Below are 19,083 nucleotides of genomic sequence, written 5' to 3' on the forward strand. Positions count from 1 at the left end.
AAACCGGCTTTTGTATCGAATTAATTAACTTGTGCCATTCGAATTCTATTAAAGAGACCTGTTTTTGTACTACATTGACAGTAAATTTAAATCCGCTCGGGTCCGGTTCTTTTATTAGATTTCCTTGCTTGTAATTAAAGAAGATGTCTTGAAAAATCAACGAACCCAATGATAATCATGCCTTCGTTTGATTCCGTCTCATTATGTGACTTGGATTGACGATTTCTACCTTGAGAAGGTGAAATTGGTGCATGCTGAAGCTAAGCTAGGTAATGTTAAAACTACATGTATTCAGCCTGCCACACGAATAATGCTTTCCCAATTCCCGGAAGATTTTCGAGACTCGAGACGGAACTGAGGCGAGACTTTCGCGTTTCCGGTCTCGACATTGAGAAAGTAAAACACAGATAAGATTATAATCAAATGACAAAAGACCAAAATCCAATAAAAAGCTCCTGTCAAGTTCCTGTAATAAAATAACACCTACATACATTAACGTAAATTTATCTACCGAGAAAAATGTAATGCGTCACACAGATGTACAACAAAAAATCATCATAATCATCATAATTGGATGAATTTAATTCATCTGATTTATGTATCGGTTCCACCCACACTTGTTATCAATATTTTTTTACCCCCTAAAAAATGTGCTGAAATAATATAAAAAAAAGTTAATACACAAAATTTATTGCTGAAATAGCTGAAAAAATAAATTTCATAAAAAAAGGCAGTCAGGCATAAGGAAAGAAGTCATACCAATATATTTCAAATTAAATATTACCTAATGCCCATTTCACATCTGTCACGATCGAGAAAGCTCGCACGTGTTTGTGTGCTACGAGGCAATGTCGACACATGTGAATTGGACATCAGTACTTTATTAAGTTCCGTCATATTGCTGATATTTACATTTTTACATTCAATATTATATTCTTCATTTCCTTTAACATTATCAATTTTACTGGCTCTAATAACTTGATGATAGTTGTGATGGTCAAAATCTTTGTGCCTATCATTATAACTTGTACATCTACTGTCACTACTATCAATACTAGTGCTACAACTACTTTTATTTCTACTACTACAATTAACTGTCACATCATCATTTTGTGACTTTTTTGTTGGATTCCTGTGACATTTTGCTGTCATTTCATTAATCTTAACTAATGATGTCACATCACGTTGCAATGTCATCGAGTACGCATTGTCATTATCATCTGGTCGATTAATTGATGCAATTGTTGTAATTGTCTGCGATGATGATGATGCTGGTGATTGATGCAACTGCATATATTCTGTTGTGACAGTTGCTGATGAATTACATGTGCTCGCATCATTTATTAATGTGGATTCATCGATTGGTATTTCAACATTGCTTGGATGTTGATGCTGTTGTTGTTGTTGTTGATGATGGTGATTCTGTCTTTGGAATTGAATCGGTGGTCTGGATTGAGATGAAAATAGAAAATGGATATTATTAATGAGAGTGTTATTTTGCTGTTTGTGCGAAGATATATGTTGGGAGTTAGGAGATTTTGTCAGAATTTCGCAACCAAGAGCGTAGGCAAAAATAGTATGAGGGCATTGGATAGGATGGGAATTTTTGTGTATGAATTGGCAAAATTTTTTTCATAGAAAAACCTAGAAAATTGCAAGTTTAAGAATTTTTCTCCAAAAAAGAGGGATGCCCAGGTACCCCACTCTCTTGAATACATCCTTGTTTAGAACAGACAAAAAGGCAGGATTTTAATTGTCGATGTTTTTGAAAAATGCCTCATTTACATGTCTATAAGGTCAAATCTTGGTCTAATCATGGACTAATGACCGCATTGTGACTGCATTACGCTTAGACACTCAACCAACTGTTTACTTGTATGTCATTCAGATTCAAGTCCAAGCACAAATTGAGTCAAAATCAGAAAAACCAATCAAATAATGAACTTAATAACCGAGCTTAACATCAAGGTAATCATAGGCTGTCATGTAATGTCATGAACATCACGTGAATCCTTATCATACTGACAGCACTCTATATTTCAATGTTGTCCAAACTGAGTGTAATTTTTTGGAAATATCATGGAACCGGATATCGTGTGTTATTTCGGTCGATGGACAAAAAAACTTGGACATCACTGCTTTATGTTAGTGGTGAGCAACCTAAGTGCCGCCTAAAATTTGGGAAATGTCATGAACGTCGTGTGTGGTTTCAGTCATGACCTCCCACCAACCGATGCACAAAAAGGAGGGACAATAATTCTCTATATGATAATCAAGATATCGTGATCCTAATGAGAATCGAGACCACTTCCTCATAAAAAGAGTGAGGCAAATATCTGGTTTGTTGCCACTTGACCACAGAGGCCTTATTGTCGAACTGGCAGGTTCGCTTAGATATGACTGAAAATCCTAGATAAGATTCGAATCTACTCATAACCCACAGCTCCTTAATGTACACATCTCTCTTAGAATTCTCAATAAATCTCTTGTCTATTTTTCATTCTCATTCTCATCTACTTTTTCCGGGAAAATACTTTTTATTCTTTCATTTCATCAGAGTGTTAAAAAATGTTGCCTTCTTTTCACATTCATTTCCTCTATTTAATCAATACGTGTATGTGTGTTTTTTGTGTGCCTCAACATGCTCAATAAAAATCAATGAAATATTGATGGTAATCAATGGTGGAAAGCCAGAAGAATGTGAACGCATATTTTATGCTGACACAAAAAATTTCACATTCAGGCTTTTTTATTAAGCTTTTCTTCTTCATTGTGTATTCATAATTGTTTGACTTTCATGTGGATTTGTTTTTTTTTTCAGTTCTATTGAAAAACTTTTTTTCAATTTTTTTTTTGCCGTTCAAACTTGAAACATAAAAGTTTAATACAAGATCCTTTGTTGAACTTTTTACTTCCATCTAATGAGCTTAATTGACGAAACTTTTTAAATTGACGTCGACAATTTTTTTTTGCCTCTTTAGAGGAAGTTTTTGAAAATAAAGAAGATTTTCACGATCAATTCTTTTTGAGGACTCTTAAAAGTAATTAAATTGTCCTGAAGAGGCTTTTTTTTGAAAGGTATCGAAAAATTTTAATGACGAGCTTTCGTAAACTTTTAACGAAATTTTTGATGATGATGATGATGTAAAAGTCACTTTTAAATGACGTCAATCAAAAAATTTGGTGTTTTGCTGCTCAGCCTGTCTTAGTTAAGACAGAAAGACTTGTGTATTAATTTATGGGTGTCTATATGGGTTGTAAACTTGATCAGGTTTATCATTATATATCTTATCAACAGAAATCTCGATTTGAAATTAAAATTTCCGAAGAGACATTAAGCATGCTCAATTATGTTGATTAAAGATAGATGAACACACTTATTTAGGTTAGTAGGCTCAGCCTCTAGACTATAAGGGACTTACTCCAGTTTATATCAAAATATTTTTGTAGTATTGTTAATAAAGGTTACAGACCCAAATACTATGTGTTTAAAGCAGTGTTGATATATTGCCTTTGACTTCGAAAAAGGCAAACTTTGCGGCAATGAAAAGGCAAAGTTTCTTAAAATAGGATATCTTGCCAAAGGCAGAAAAAGGCAAAGAATTTTTTCTGCCTTTGAAAAAGCAAAATCTTTGCAAAGGCAAAGGCATTGCCTTTTTCAAAGGCAATCCATATCAACACTGGTTTAAAGTCACTAGTGGAAATACCCAAATATCACAATTCGGTTAATCTATCATAAATCCAGACAAAGAATGGATTGAGTTTGACATGGTATTGCGTTCAGTTCTAATTCGTCACCGTGCTAAAGCTACGCCAAATTACTGCTGGACTGCAGATTGATTAAACGACTTGTGATTTTCCGAAGGATACGATTTGACTAGCTAACTGTATAAATCTAGTAAATTGATAAAAACTTTTAAAGAACCTGTCAAATCGTAAATAAATTAGAATTATCCCAAGACACTCATTATGGTAATGACGTTATAAACATATTCATCACAAATGTATTTAGTTCGTTTTCGTAATGATGTATTGCTTAAATTTATGAAGGCATTCGCAAACGAACAGAATATAAAAGCTTCAAGGAAGTTGTTATGGTGAGCGCATGACTCTCCCGAGCGGCATATTGCTACAAACCTCAAATTTCACCGTAAAAATTTATCTAAATCAGCCTTTGTACTGTCTGCAAGGCCACTTTGCGTCCTACTGTTAATACGATAATATAGCCATGCCCTAGAAAACACGTTGTGCTGATAAAGTTTGGCTTTAAATTCTTAAACTTCAAACTCAATTTACAACACCCATAATTTTCAAAATTCCCATAAAGTCATTCAATAAATCACCTAAAACTTTAATTCAACTACCAAAAACTTTAAATTCAATTCCCAACCTCCCCAACCACCTCAAAATTCACATTAAAATTTATTTTGATATCACAAATAACCATTAATTTACCGATTTAATCTGTTATTTATTAATTCACAAAAAGTCTTCTTCCTTGTCATTTAAAATTTATGACCGTTGACGGCAAAACAAAATAAAAAATTGTTTTTTTATATCCAACAGTCGTCTTCTTGACCTTGCCAACATAACTTTTCAGTTTAAAACTTTTTGCCATGTCTAAAACTAAATCTCGAGTTGAAATCTTCTTTTTTTTCAGTGAATAACGAAAAAGTTTTGGATTTTGGGGGTCACAAACATACAGTTTTCATTTCTAAATTTCCCATGAGAGGCAGGAGTAAGGAATACAACAGAAAAAAATGTTTAAAAATCATTATCATACAAACCTCAAAAGTGTACCAGTATTAGAACGATATGAGGGCGGTGGTGATGCGCGTGTATTTGATGTTTGTCTTTCCCGATCTAACATCATTATCCTGCATGTTATGCATATATATGCAAAAGACAAAAATAACATTTTTTAATTAAAAAACTTTTTCTTTTTTTCAAACTTGCTTAAGCACACACAAAAAAGCTGTAGCAAAAATGAATAAGTTGGCTTACCGCAGTCGGTGCTCTTGCATGCTTGCTTGATATGATGGTGGCGGTGGTCTGTGTTGAAATTCAGGATATAATAAACCAAATGATGAATTTCCACGACTACATTGACGTCTACCGCATCGTCCTGTACATTGATGTGTATCTGATGTTGTCATACGCCATGCAACTCCACTGATTGTTACGAGGACTATACCGACACCTAAAAGTATAGAGAGAAGTCGATCAATTCTTTGTTCATGATTTAATCAATTTTTATTAATAATAGTGGATTGTTGTATAGCTTATGTGAATTTTTGCATGTTTCTTTCTTCATTCAATGTGGATTATAAGAGAATTGAGGAGAATAGACGATAAAGTTTGTATTATCAGAATTTTTGCATCATAGTGACTGAGGTGGAGCAGTTTGACCAGAACAGAAGGTGGCGCAACTCATATGGTATGGCGGATAGGTGAAAAGGAACCACATTATGAATAACTATCATTTGAAATCAAGCTAGACAGGCACAATGCATAGAAAAAATAAAGAACTCCAGTGTAGGCCAGAGCCAAGTCGCTCAAGCTTTGGATTTGATGAAAATCGATGATATCTGACAACAAACAGGAGTCACGCTGTAATAATAGTGACTATAGGTACCCATTTAACTAAGAAGGCACATGATGTAGATGTGGCAAAAATTGAAAATTCCGTGCACATACCATAGTCAAACCGGTCTAGCTTCAAACTTAGGGTCCCAAGCAGGAGTCATGCTGTACAAAACTGATGACTATAGTTGAACATCTAGCCAAGAAGTCACAAAGCGTAGAAAAAATGAAATAATCTAGCCATAGACTAGAGTCAGAACGGTGTAGCTTCAGATTTAACCAAACTCAATAAAACCCAATATCAAGCAACAGTAGCAATGTTTAAAGCTGGTGACTATAGTCGGTTATAGTCAAAAAGACTCAAATTGTAGCAACTCCTCTTAAGTATCTGGTCTTATTAAATTTCATCAAATTTAAAGATAGACCGACGAGAGTCAGCCTGTGTCGGATTTTTAGATCACTTTGCCTGACTCTCGCCGGTCTACCTTTGGATTTGATGAAATTTAACAAGACCCGATATTTAAGAGGAGTCATGCTATATACAACTGATGACTACAATTGGACATCTAGTCAGAAAGGCAAATCGCGAAGAAAAAGTCACAAAAAATCTACACAGACCAGATTTACGCCGGTCTGGTTGATGAAATTTGATAAAATCTACATCTAGCAGCAGTCACGCTGACCTAGTGATAGATATTTTTGACTATTTTATGTCATGTGCTTGTCGGGTATGATTAAGATGCAAAGAACTCAAATAAATTGAATAAAAAAAGCGAGATTTTGAAAAGTGAGGTGCTACAGAGGGGAAGTGGGAGGTCTAAAAGTTGATTTTTCTGTTACCTAATAAGTGATCGACCCCAAAGAGCATTCATGTATCCTTAAAATCCCCCATACACGAGCACCTAACTTCAAATTTAAATATCCTCATAAAAATCTGCTTAAAATCACACTTATGTGACTTCATAAGCACTCAACTTAAGAAATTTTTTGCACTTTAAATGTCTACATAAGCTCTTCTTACACTTCCAAACAGCTCAGACACCAAAATTACCTCAACCTTCACAAGTCGCAAACGAGAAAAGAAATTTCAATTTCCGCTATTAACTTTCATATTTTTTGTCAGTTCATAATAATGAGCTTTTTTGGCAATTTTCATTTTTTTTATATGCAAAATGGCATGTCTAAAGGTATATGGCGAAAAGCGACGAAAAGAAGAAGGAAAGAAACTCATGCAAGGAAGCACTTAAGGAAACTATAAAGCTTTTCCCATAAAATGAAAAAAAACTTCTTTTCATTCCGCCTCAGTTTTTTGAGACATGAATATTGCATTAATAATATAGTCGTGCATATACAGCTTTATGTTTGCTAATGATGTTTGATAATGTCAATAAAAATAATCATAAAAATTACTTAGCGTTGAAATTTTTATATTCACACCGTTTTCACGTGTGAATGTATTGAATTTGTTCAGATTTGAAAACCAGTTTTTTGGATTTTTCAGCCAAACTAAGCATAATGGAAAGTTCTGTTCTATCACAAAAAGTTTGTGCCTGGAATTCCTCACCATAATCAAAAAACAGATTTGAAATTGGTTGAGGCATTGCTGAGAAAATCGAAAAATTCGCTTTCTGTAAGCAAGCAAACAAACAAGCAAACAAGTTAATCAGCAAGAAATCTCAATAACGAGACATCGTAGAGACTTCTAGTTTTTTGCAATCGATCCGTGCTGCTCTATAGAAGAGCTGATTAGTTTTTGGGCATGCCAGGAGCAGCCGTTGCTTCTAAAAAAGCAAAAAACTTTCGTTTTCATACAAAATTTCAAAATCAATGTTTTCTATGATTTTTGAAACATTGAACATTGTATGAAAATTGATTCTGCAAATATGTGCCTACCCGCTGGAGCCTGATCCCTCAAACATTTGCCAAGCGAAGCTTGGCCTACCCGCTGGAGCCTGATCCCTCAAACATGTGCCAAGCGAAGGCCTACCCGCTGGAGCCTGATTCCTCAAACATGTGCCAAGCGAAGGAGCCTACCCGATGGAGCCTGATTCCTCAAACATATGCCAAGCGAAGCTTGGCCTACCCGCTGGAGCTTGATCCCTCAAACATTTGCCAAGCGGCCTACCCGCTGGAGCCTGATCCCTCAAACATTTGCCAAGCGAAGCTTGCCTGTATGGAGCCTGATTCCTCAAACATGTGCCAAGCGAAGCTTGGCCTACCCGATGGAGCCTGATTCCTCAAAAATATGCCAAGCGAAGCTTGGCCTACCCGCTGGAGCTTGATCCCTCAAACATTTGCCAAGCGAAATGCCTACCCGCGAGACTTTTTATGGACGGTGTGAATATATCCGCATTGGGTTTCTACCCGATACACTAGTTTTTTATGCAATTCCTCTCATCACTTCCTTAACGGTGTGATACTTTGTAATATTCTTTTAAGGTATGCAAGATGAGAATGGAAGATGCATTTAGATTCTTTTTTAAGGAAGCATTAGGTAAAAGTTTTGGGGATGTGAATTTTCATTTTATGGAAATGAAATGAAAATGGAACTTTTTATTTGGATTAGTATGGATGAAGTGGAAGCAGCTTTAATATGTAATCTATTCGAACAGACAAAGCGACCTCATTTGGGTACCGAAGTGGTTTTTCTGTACCATGAAATCATGCTCTTTGTCGGTTAGGGACAAGTGTGCTAATCAATCCAAAATACAGTATCAGGCTATAGTGACTCTGGTATAGAAGCCACATCCAATATCAAATCAGACTAACAACAGCCTGGAACCGGATATTTGATCAATTATCCAATTTGTGATATTCGGGTAGATTGGTACAATTTCTTAGTACATCAGCGTCCCGTCAAAAATACAGCAGATGGCCACTCTAACTTTAATGGAGTTGGATACAACTTTATGAATTTGATGAATTTTAAGCATTTATTTAATCAATCAGAGTGACTTGAAATCAACAAAACACACAAATATTTCGGTTTCCCAAAAATTCGATATCGACGAGTTCTCGAGACCAAGAACGGAACTCAGACCACAAGAGTATTTACCTAAATCATAGTCTTCATAAATCTCGAGACATAGATCAGAACATTGAGATCTGGGGATCCAGAACCCTAACTTAATAAGTTTCAAATGCATTTTAACTACAATGAACTAAAAAAGTATTCAGCTATCTGTACAGCATGTCTACATATATTGATATGAACTAAATAGACTTAAAGAATCTAGTTCAGCCATTAAGACAGCTCAATATTGAAATTATTCAATTTAAAACCCTTTACAGCAGTGGTTGGCAATCTTTTTTGTGGTTCGACACACTTTGGTGATAGTCCATGACCGAAACCGCAAATGTCACACAGTTCAAGGCATTTTCAAACATTCTTACTACGCAAAACTGTTCTGCGACACACAGATTGCCCACAACTGCTCCAAATCATCTCCTAATCCATCCACATCAAAACACATAAAATACAAAATTTTTGGAAACAATTCAAATAATTTCTGTGCCTCATTATGCATCAAAATCACCCTTTAAATATCATTCGCAATGTTAATTTCCATATGCAATGTAAAATTGTACATTTAATAATAACTTATGCCATTAAATGTGTCGGAACAAGCAAGTTCTTATGCCAATTTGTGTCACATTAAGGAAATGATAAATCGGTTGATTGAAAAAAAAATCTTTTGGCAAGTTTCCTTTAAAATGTTCCGGGGGAATTTAAAATGGAATTTTCGAATATCTATAGAAATTGTTGCCGCTTCTGGATATGCTGGAATGATTGTAAATATTATTTTAATTATGTCTTATCAATAGATTAAACAGAAAAGGGAAGTGGAAGATGAATATAAAAAGGGGAATCAAGTTTGAAATATTCGGATATGAGGTATTGAAGCGCATTTGGAATGGACGTGCAATTCAGAGCTGGAGGGACTTTAGAGTTGGAATTAGGGACTCTAGAAGTCCTGAAGGATGCCTCAACTTAAGTTTGGACTTCAAATGCTATTAATTTCTGTCAATTCTGGTAAAATCATCTAAATGAGACCTCTATGGCTCCATAAGACCCCCATATACCTGAAGAACACAGCATAGTCGCTAGATAACCCCTACATAGCTTTACTTATGGTAGGACGTGACGTTGTCCTGACGTCATCAAGATTATTGATTTTTAGTCTTTTTTGAGTCGAAATCTGCAGTTCATCGGACTGTGCTGCTCGGTACATTGTGATCCAGATCATAGACATCCCCACCCTCCCTCTACAATCCAGTCCACTGCACTAAGACCAAAAAAAAGAAGCTTCTAATTCCTCCTATTTCCACAAAAAACAATTCACCATAAAAGAGAAACTGTTCAGCGGTAATAGGTAAGGAGCTTAATTACTTAATTATTAAAGTACACGAATAATTACAATGGTAAGTGAGTGAATGAGTAAGAGGATTATTGTCGACTCGCTTCCATTTTATGGAAATTTCTTTTTCTTTTCTTCCTACATTAATGTCTACCGTTGTTTTATTTTTCTTCGTCGCTAAGTCTTTAAAAAAATTATTTTAATGAAATATCGAAGGCAGCTTATGGATGGAAATACAGAAAACTGTAGAAGGATATTCATTTAAGGATTATGGAAGATTTCAATTAACTTTGTACTTAATTCTGGGAAATAATTATTTCAAAGTTCATGGAATGACATTAAAGGAATGACATTGAGTGGGGTTTTGTCGTTTGTGATGGAAAAGTTGGGATTTAAAGTGGAATTTAGGGATGACTTTAATGGAAATTTTGTGTAGTTGCATACAAAGTTGCTGTTAGAATGAGTCCGGATCATCTGGCAGAAACTATGGATTCTACGAATTAATCCATATTTTCCATGAATTCCATCGATTCCCCCAAGAAATCCATAAATTCCACGATTTTCTTAAATTTTACCATGGATTTCACAAATTTCACAAAATCCATCGATTCAATGGAATCCATAGTTGGCAGAAACTGATGATCCACTCCCGTTAGAATGCTACTTAAATTCCACAGGTCGGTAATCAATACAAAATCCTGGAACAGGCCAATGAGACCCTTGACTAGTGCTTGATGCCGGATTCAAGCCAAATACAGATATGGACTGAGTATAGATTTGTGCTTTTTGGGGTAGGAAACGGCTTTAATCTTTAGGAGACTAGTTAATAGAGGACCACACAATTTTGGGATCTAAGACTTGACAGTTGACTATTATGAACAAGTTAACACAGATATACGTAGTTTATAGTGGCGTACCCGAACAGACAATGGACATAATCATCTAAATGAGCATGTTTTTGAGTATGATCTGTTAGTTTAATTGAGGATGCTTAATTTTGAGGACAAACTCATTAGAATGGTTCTTGTCTGTTTGAGGAATCAGCTCAGTCGACTTTAACACTCGGGCTCAAGTCCAGCCAAACTCTAATCAAATTTGAGTTATTTTCCTCTGTTTTACTCACTTCAATTCAGTTTGTATGATTCGCGACTCACAAAATTGTGATTTGCTACATTGCATTGATATCCCCTGCAACATGACAATGCTTCATGCTGTTATTGAAGAATTTTAAACTCAAAACCTCCCTTCTCCCACCTAGCATACCCTCAAATGATGCCTCATAAATCATAAAATAACATTTAAACCTCTAAATACTTTCCAATGTCAATGATATAATTTTTATTACTCCAAAATTGCTCCAAAACGAGGTCTTCAATATCCATAAAATATTAAATAAAATGAAGGAAAATCAATTGTGACATAAAATTCAATCCTCTCTCCATCTTAACAGCCAATATTAATTGAATTAAATGAAAATAAATTCCAAATTAATCTTCCCATCTTTTTCCCTTCTTTTTCATTCATTTCCTTCGTCAGCTATTGGGAAGTAATCGAAAATATCAATTTCCATTTTACTCCTTCTTTTTTGTCGTTGCCTTTTTAATAAAATTACAAAGTTACCCATCCAACAATAACAAGAATGGCAGTAAAAGCAACAAAAACGTTGAGTTTGTCATTTGCATTTCTAATGAGTTTTGACTTTTCTGTACTTTTAGTTGTGAGAAAGTTTCTTGGTACTTGAGTTTTTCACTCCTTTTTACTTGGATGTAAGACTTTAAGGACTTTTCGGAATTGTTGCATGTTTTGTTCATAAATTGGAAATGTAGAAATGGTTTTGAATATTTTTGTGCAGCATCCCGAGCTGTACAATGCGGTGAATTGCAATTGCCGACGTACAAATTGGTCAAAATCAACCGGCACGTTGCTGTCGGGTAGCCATAGAAAATGTCAATGCTGAGACGGAAACTCAAGTTTACTACACTGTCCTTGGAAGAAGTCCACAAGGGTAAAAGGTGACTAAAAGCTCCAAAATGGACTTAGTGCAGAACAGTGATGAAAGAGTGTCAACTGAATGTACGGACAACTAAAAACGGACGGACAGAGAATTAGTGCAAACTAGGTTACAGAGTCAAGAACAGGGAGTGACTTTTTGCGTCGATGGAATTTCTGCAGAACTTCTGTCGACGCAAAAAGTCACAATCCCAGCAACAAAGTCATAAGATGGAGAGCATTTCCTCCTTCAAGTGTAGGATTGTAGTTCCAGTAAGTAAGTATGTGGCCGTCGAGGCAATTTCACGTCTCACTGATAATATGGCGACCTGTTCCGTACCCTAGCAAACATGCTGGCTGCTCGGGAATGTGACTGCAGAGCTCAAAGTCGACTCGAACATTTTATGGAGTTAAGTCGACTTGAGCCGATTTGATCGACTTTTCCATAAAAATCCAAATCAACTTCAAGCTCTGCTCAATGCTTTAGCTTCCAATTCACTGCATGTCTTTACAAAATCTCTTATTCCAAATTCTATCCACCATTATTTTACATCAGCGATACCAAAACTCATCAACAAGACAGAAACTTTTACATTTTTAGATAAGAATTTCATTCAACACGATTAAACTCACCAGTCATCAGCAGGCCAGCTGTAAGATGTGATGTCGGTGAACCAGCTAATGCAATTGATCCCAGTGTTGCACCACCAAGTGTGCCTGAATAAAAAAACTTGTAAGATTTCATCAGAAAGTATGAATTTATAAGTCATAACTTACATGCCACACCACCAAGTGCAACGAGAGCGACAAGAAATCTTAATGGTGGTCCATTGAACCACTGACCACAGCAGTCTTTACCTGAACGATCTGATGTTGATCTGTAAAATAAAAAGAATGATTTTTATTAATAAAGAAGCAGTAAAAAGGGTCAGGTGGAAGTGAAATAAAATTTTATTCTTTAATAGAGGTCAATGTACTGATTATTCAGCTTATTTCAAGTGCCGCACTGTGAAATATGAAACTGTGACCGCGTCTTTTGAACTCTTATTGTTATTATGTTAATTTATGCAAAATATTCACATTTTTCCCTCATTTATGTCTGTTCTTTTTTTGTTCATAATGTGAAGTCAGTCGAGTGGAAATTACATGTGTGAATATGGCTGTTGTTCTATCTCTTAGAATGTACTTTTTACTGTAATTTATTAGGTAATGAATTTTTCATTAGAAATTTATCTAAAATCTCTCAATTTCAAGTAAATCCCCAGAATAGGAATAAATTAAAGGCATAAAAAAAATTCAAAATTCTCTCAACCATGAAAATTCTTCTTTACAGCTTGTTCTTATTATTTTCGCATGCTATACACACATGTCTGTACAATTATCGCATGTTTAACAATAAAAACATTCTGAAAAACATTCAACATTCAATTTTGATTGTTTAAATGTTGACTGAAGTATGACGAAGAAAAGAATATTAAATTATGCAGTATATAACATATTATAGCGTGTAATATAATATGATTAATTTGCGGAATCCATAAGCATCAACTGTAAAATTAGGTCAACAAATATGCGGAAGTCTGAAATGATAAGGTTAATGATTCTGGTAATTATGAGAAATTATTTGTCTTGGAATTGGGATTCTTTGGTCTTTGGGAATGGGATGATGAGGTTGGGATTTTTATGAGTTGTAGCTATAGGGATGTATAGTTTGTATTGAAGGGACGAGTTGCATTGTTAGATGAGGTTCATTTGATTGCTTGGTTTAGTACTGCAATATTGAACTGAGATGACTGTCACGCTTCATGAGCGACAGATGCGATAAACTGTAAATTTCGTAAGAGATTTATGAAATAAAAAATGATAATCGAATTCAGCCATCTTGGTACCGAAAGGGCACGCGTCTGAGAAAATTTTCACGCCTTCACTCGCTTCGCTCCGTTCAGGTCGCAAAAATTTGTGAGCTTTAAAGCTTCGCTCGAACTGGGAAAATTTTCACGCCTTCACTCGATTCGCTCCGTTCAGGTCGCAAAAATTTGTGAGCTTCGCTCAACCAATGGCTAACTAGAGTCTTACAATGTGAGAAAATTTTTTGTACTCGCTTCGCTCCGTTTTTTGTATTTTTGTATTCTTGACAATGTACTTATGATTGAGACACATTATGAGTACTATAAATGGCAAGTAAGCCCTAACACCTTAATGACACATAAATGCACCTTCTGACTATCAGAATTTCAAAATTGGCAGCGATTGAAGGGCCGTATGCAAAGTAATAAACTAGACATTCAAAGGGTAATTTCAAAATTATCAAGTTTTTCACTAGATATGCCCCTATACTCCTATACCCAATTGTGAAAACTGGATAAAAAATCTATTTATTCTGGATGAAGAATTGATGACCGGACCATGCCTGGAGATCGACTAATCCACCCCTAACTATATTAAAATTCATTCATAACATCACTTCCTAACCACAAAATCTACCCGCGAGGCTAATTACTCTACATATCTCAAATCTCTCTATCAATCTACCGCATATCCACAAAATGCAACCATGACATAATCTCACACGATAAACTGCATCATTTACATGATAAAACTAATTATCTCAATTAAATATAAGATATTCAATTAGTCTTAAATCGACATGAGATTATTAAATAAAACTTATTTGCCTTCACACCTCAAACAACAATCATAAGCTTAACTTGTTTTGATATTAATATGGAATTTATAATATTTATTAAGCTTGGCCATTTTCCATAACTGGACTGAACAGAAATTAATATGAAAGAATCACTGCTGTGATGAGAAACACACAAGACGACGATAAGATGGTGAAAAATTGATCATAAATTTTAATTTAATCATTTTAAGTCTCGTCTTTTAAGCTAATTTAATATGCATGATGACTCTTTTTTCGTCTCGTATGATGGAAGAGAATAAGACATTACAATAATCGATGATAAAAACCTGAAATTTCCTCTTTGTGTGAAATCTGAGATATATCTCGAGTTTAATCAAGTCTGAATAATTGGAAATGAAATGGAATTTTTTTTTATGGCAAGAATTTATACTAATTAGCATGAATTTTATAAGCGAAAATGAGATTGTTGCGCTGTTAAATGAGATTTTGAAACTTTTTAATTAGTTTTTGAAATTTGTTTAGAATATTTTTTTGCGTGTTAATTTTTTGATGAGTGAATATATTATCAGGGACGGATTTAGGGGCCAGTTTGAGATTTTCTTTCAGTCCAATGTCCAAGTGTGTCTAAGTGTGCCTAATTGTGTCTAGGAATGTTTTAGTGTGTCTAGGTGCATCCTGGAGTGTCTGGATGTGTCTAGGAGTGTGTGTCTAAGAGTGTCTAGGTGTGTCTAGGTGTGTCTAAGAGTATCTAGGTGTGTCTAGGGGTGTCTAAAGTGTCATGTCTAAGAGTGTCTATGTGTCGAGTCTAGGTGTGTCTAGGTGTGTCTAGGTGTGTCTAGGTCTATCTAGAAGTGTGTCTAGATGCATCTAAGAGTATCTAGGTGTATCTAGGATGTATCTAGGTGTGTCCAGGGGTGTCTAGGTGTGTCTAGGAGTATCTTGGAGTGTCTAAGAGTATCTAGGAGTATCTAGGAGTCTCAGTCTCAGTCTCAGTCTCAGTATCAGTCTCAGTCTCAGTATCAGTCTCAGTCTCAGTCTAAGTGTCAGTTTCAATCTCGGTCTCGGTCATGGTCTCGATCTTGGCCTAGGTCTCAGTCTTCAATTTAAGTCTTAGTCTATGTCTCAGTCTCGGAACTTATGGAAACCCCACTGTAAATATTTAATCCAAAAAATTCCAAAAACTCATTCATTAACCAGCATTCCAAATATTCCCTCAAGAATCTCTCAGTCCAACACATCCAAACAATTTTGTTCCTAAATATTTCAGTTTTGTACACCACAAAAAAAAAAGACTTTCAACAATTTAGTAAGCACAAAAAAATAATTCTTATGTGCAACAGTTAATCTCTGTTGTCTACATATCTATGTAAACACAAATAAACATAAGACTTCTCTTTTCCATCCATACATATCTCACACAACAACGAAAAAAAATCCATTTTCCAACTCTCAAATGTGTCTTCAGTTTAATCCATTTTGAACATATATAAAAAAGTTTTCTTTATTAAAGTGTATATCTCTATATCTACTAGGCAACTGCTATGCATAGCTGGTGAGATGTGAAAAGGAGGAAAATTTAAAGGCTCAATTTTTCATCTTTCACGCTCATGTTCAAGTGAAGGAAGAGAAATGTGCTGGGGTTGAGGTTGTTTTGGCAGATTGACTGGAGATTTTACTTGTAGAGAATAGAGCGTAAGTGGATTTTTGGACTAGATCAATATTATTAAGAAATCTTTAATTTTTTGGGTTATCTATATTATAAACACCCAATTCCTTTGCTGATACAAGAACGGAAGTCATGTGAAGCCGAAAATTGAGGGGTATCAGGGGAAATGTGGATAATTGTGATGCCACATGAAGCTATGTGAAGCTGAAAATTCTGAAGATGGGGCGTCACGGGCGCTCCCGATACTCTAATATCTCAATATTTGAGCAGTAATTTAAAGAATTAGACAAGTGACTGGACAATAAATAAAGGATGTAAATTGAAAAATGCTATTGAGTGTATTAATGTCTAATGGATGCAAATACGTGTTTCTGTGAAGTAATTGGCAAGACGACTAGTCAAAATGTGAAGATTTAAGTCGAAATTCAGGCATTTCCAAATTTTTACTTTTTTAGTCGGTTTTTTAGAAGTTTAGATGCTTCAAAAACTTAAAACTCGAGTTCAAGACAAAATTGGATCTATGGGCAATCTCAGATTAAGGACCGGGTCTGAAAACTTAAGTGATGCTAGAATACAGGAAATCGAGGTAGAAGATTATCTCCTGAATGGCATAACTTAGTCACTGGAATCAAATTACGGCATCATGCTAGCCATCAAATCAGAGTCACGCCGACTTTGGTCCAAATTTATGATCTATTTCTGATTTTTGTTTCCAGGACCTTACGAATAGAGTTCGAAGTCGGATAGGATTTTGTAAGGAAAATTCGACACGATTCTATATTGAATACAGCAGCGAAAACGCAGCAGTGACGCAGTGGTTAAAGCGTCAAAACATATTAAATACTAGCCAAATAAGAGCCAGCTACGAGATCCGAATTTCTATTCAAGACTCCACATAAACCTACAAAAACAGCGCTCAATTCCAGCCAAAAGTCAATAATTTCCCATCATCTATTTTTCTATCACTCTTCCTTAAAAAACGTAACTTTTTAAAGAAAAAAGACATTTTTTTCAGTGACTTTATGTGTGTGGTACACATTTACTTGAATTTCCCTAGAGATAGCATGACATTGAGAATGACAGAACAAATTTAATATTGAGATTGAGATATATAAGCACAAGACAGGTTGTATACGATATATATACAGCATCTTATTCTGATTACGTACCACCCACATATCATGCAACATTTCACATTGTTATTTTCATTTTATTGATTTCTTTTCCCCATTCTACTGACTGCTTCTCGTCTCTCTTTTCTTATTTTTTTTGCCTGATTCAATATTTCGATAAATGAAGCATGAAAATTGACGACAGTAAAACTAGTTTACAGAACTTCCACTGAATACGTTCATGTATGGTATGCATACACATATATCTCACTTGAGACCTTTCTTTTCCTATTTCCTTCATCTGCGTGTGATGATGACTGTGATAACAAACAAATAATAATATTCTGTGCTGTGCCTGTATATGAATTGTGTACTTACATACGTCTTGCTTCGTTTTCTTTAATATTAAGGCATGGAAAGGAAAAAAAATCTGACTTTATGATTTCAACAACTGAGACGGATAGGAAGTTTTGCTGTTCTCCCCCTTCAAAATCAATATCATTCGCTTTTGCCCATAAATATTTTATACGATTCTGTTTATTTCCTTTATTTTTCGTTACCCACATTTATGCAGATATGAAGTTTTTCTCTCACTCGCACTGCCTTTTTCATTCATTTCGCTGGAGGGCTTTCCTCTTTTGCTCTATTTCCTCTTTGTTGGGCTTAATTTTAGCCTTGTCAGGATGTTTTTTTGTATAGTCACTGTATTAAAATATTGGAAATCGGTCAACATTTTAATGGATGTTCGAAATTGAAGGTTTCTTGATTACTAGTCATGTGGGATATAATTTTATCGAGGTTTTGTGACTTAACGATGATGAAAGGGCAACTTGAAAGCTTGATAGTAGTTCAACAAGTGAATCAAACCCTCATGATACTTCCCAAAAGCATATTCGGCGAGTTAAAGTCGGAAAACGCTGTTCCTAGGCCAGTGAGACTCTGACTTCGAATCATTGCGACCAGAATTTTCCAAATTTGCCGACTTGAAGCTAGACTTATGCAACCTGGGGACACAATTTATGACTTTCGAACGCAATGTGTTCTTTCAGGCTATGTTTCAAGTTAAATTCTAATTTTTGACCAGTTATTTAGTCTCATGCTGTAATTTCGTTTAAATCGTATGCAATAAGCTGTCCAGAAAGTACATGGACTAGAAATGGACGATAATGCGGCCTTAAGATGACTTAACGCTAACCTAAGACCAGACTTCATCTAATTTAGCATGGGACCGGAAACAAGCTGACTAAGGGGTGGATTTGCAGTGAATATCTGGTCATTTCTACCCTGTGTGCCTTCCGAGTGGCGAAATTCGTTCGAGCAACACAAGATAGTTAATAGGACACTGTCGACGTTCTATATTAACGGAGTAGACACTCTAAGTTGCTCTGACGATACCATGACGGTGTATTTCGACTAATTTTACATCAAAATGCGGTTCGTTGCATTATGCCGCTCAAAATTGAAACTTTTTTAGATCCTAAACTTTGAAAATAACAAGATTCGAACCTATAATCTTCAAATCTCCACATCAAATCCATTCTAAACGCTTTACCGATTACCCAACCGAAGCACCTCACTCTTCTTTTATTGACTGTCTAAATTGCATAAGTGTTTCACCGAATAATTGAATTTAAATCTCACTTGATGTTTCTCAATCAAGATTTTGTGTAGATTTAGCATTTAAGTAGATAGAAAAGCACTTAAATGTCATTGAAAAAATTTTCCGTT

The 19,083-nt window shown here is 35.2% G+C and overlaps 1 protein-coding gene across 1 annotated transcript in view; it reads right to left on the reverse strand.

Moving 5' to 3' along the window:
* Window positions 1–762: 762 nt before the first annotated feature.
* The window catches only part of LOC139095677 (putative uncharacterized protein DDB_G0277255), a 74,506-nt gene continuing 56,185 nt past the window's right edge, over window positions 763–19,083 (reverse strand). Inside the window, exons 4-8 of the mRNA XM_070647117.1 lie at window positions 12,708–12,808; window positions 12,564–12,647; window positions 5,005–5,200; window positions 4,788–4,877; window positions 763–1,447 (exon numbers count right to left, since the gene is read on the reverse strand). Coding sequence (XP_070503218.1) covers window positions 781–1,447; window positions 4,788–4,877; window positions 5,005–5,200; window positions 12,564–12,647; window positions 12,708–12,808 — 1,138 coding nt within the window. The 3' untranslated portion in view covers window positions 763–780. The remainder of the gene's footprint in view (window positions 1,448–4,787; window positions 4,878–5,004; window positions 5,201–12,563; window positions 12,648–12,707; window positions 12,809–19,083) is intronic.

The sequence above is a fragment of the Chironomus tepperi genome, unplaced genomic scaffold (genome assembly GCF_022539635.2).
Source record: "Chironomus tepperi strain 1889 unplaced genomic scaffold, CSIRO-AGI_Ctep_v1 contig_373, whole genome shotgun sequence".
Classification (NCBI taxonomy): Eukaryota; Metazoa; Arthropoda; class Insecta; order Diptera; family Chironomidae; genus Chironomus; species Chironomus tepperi.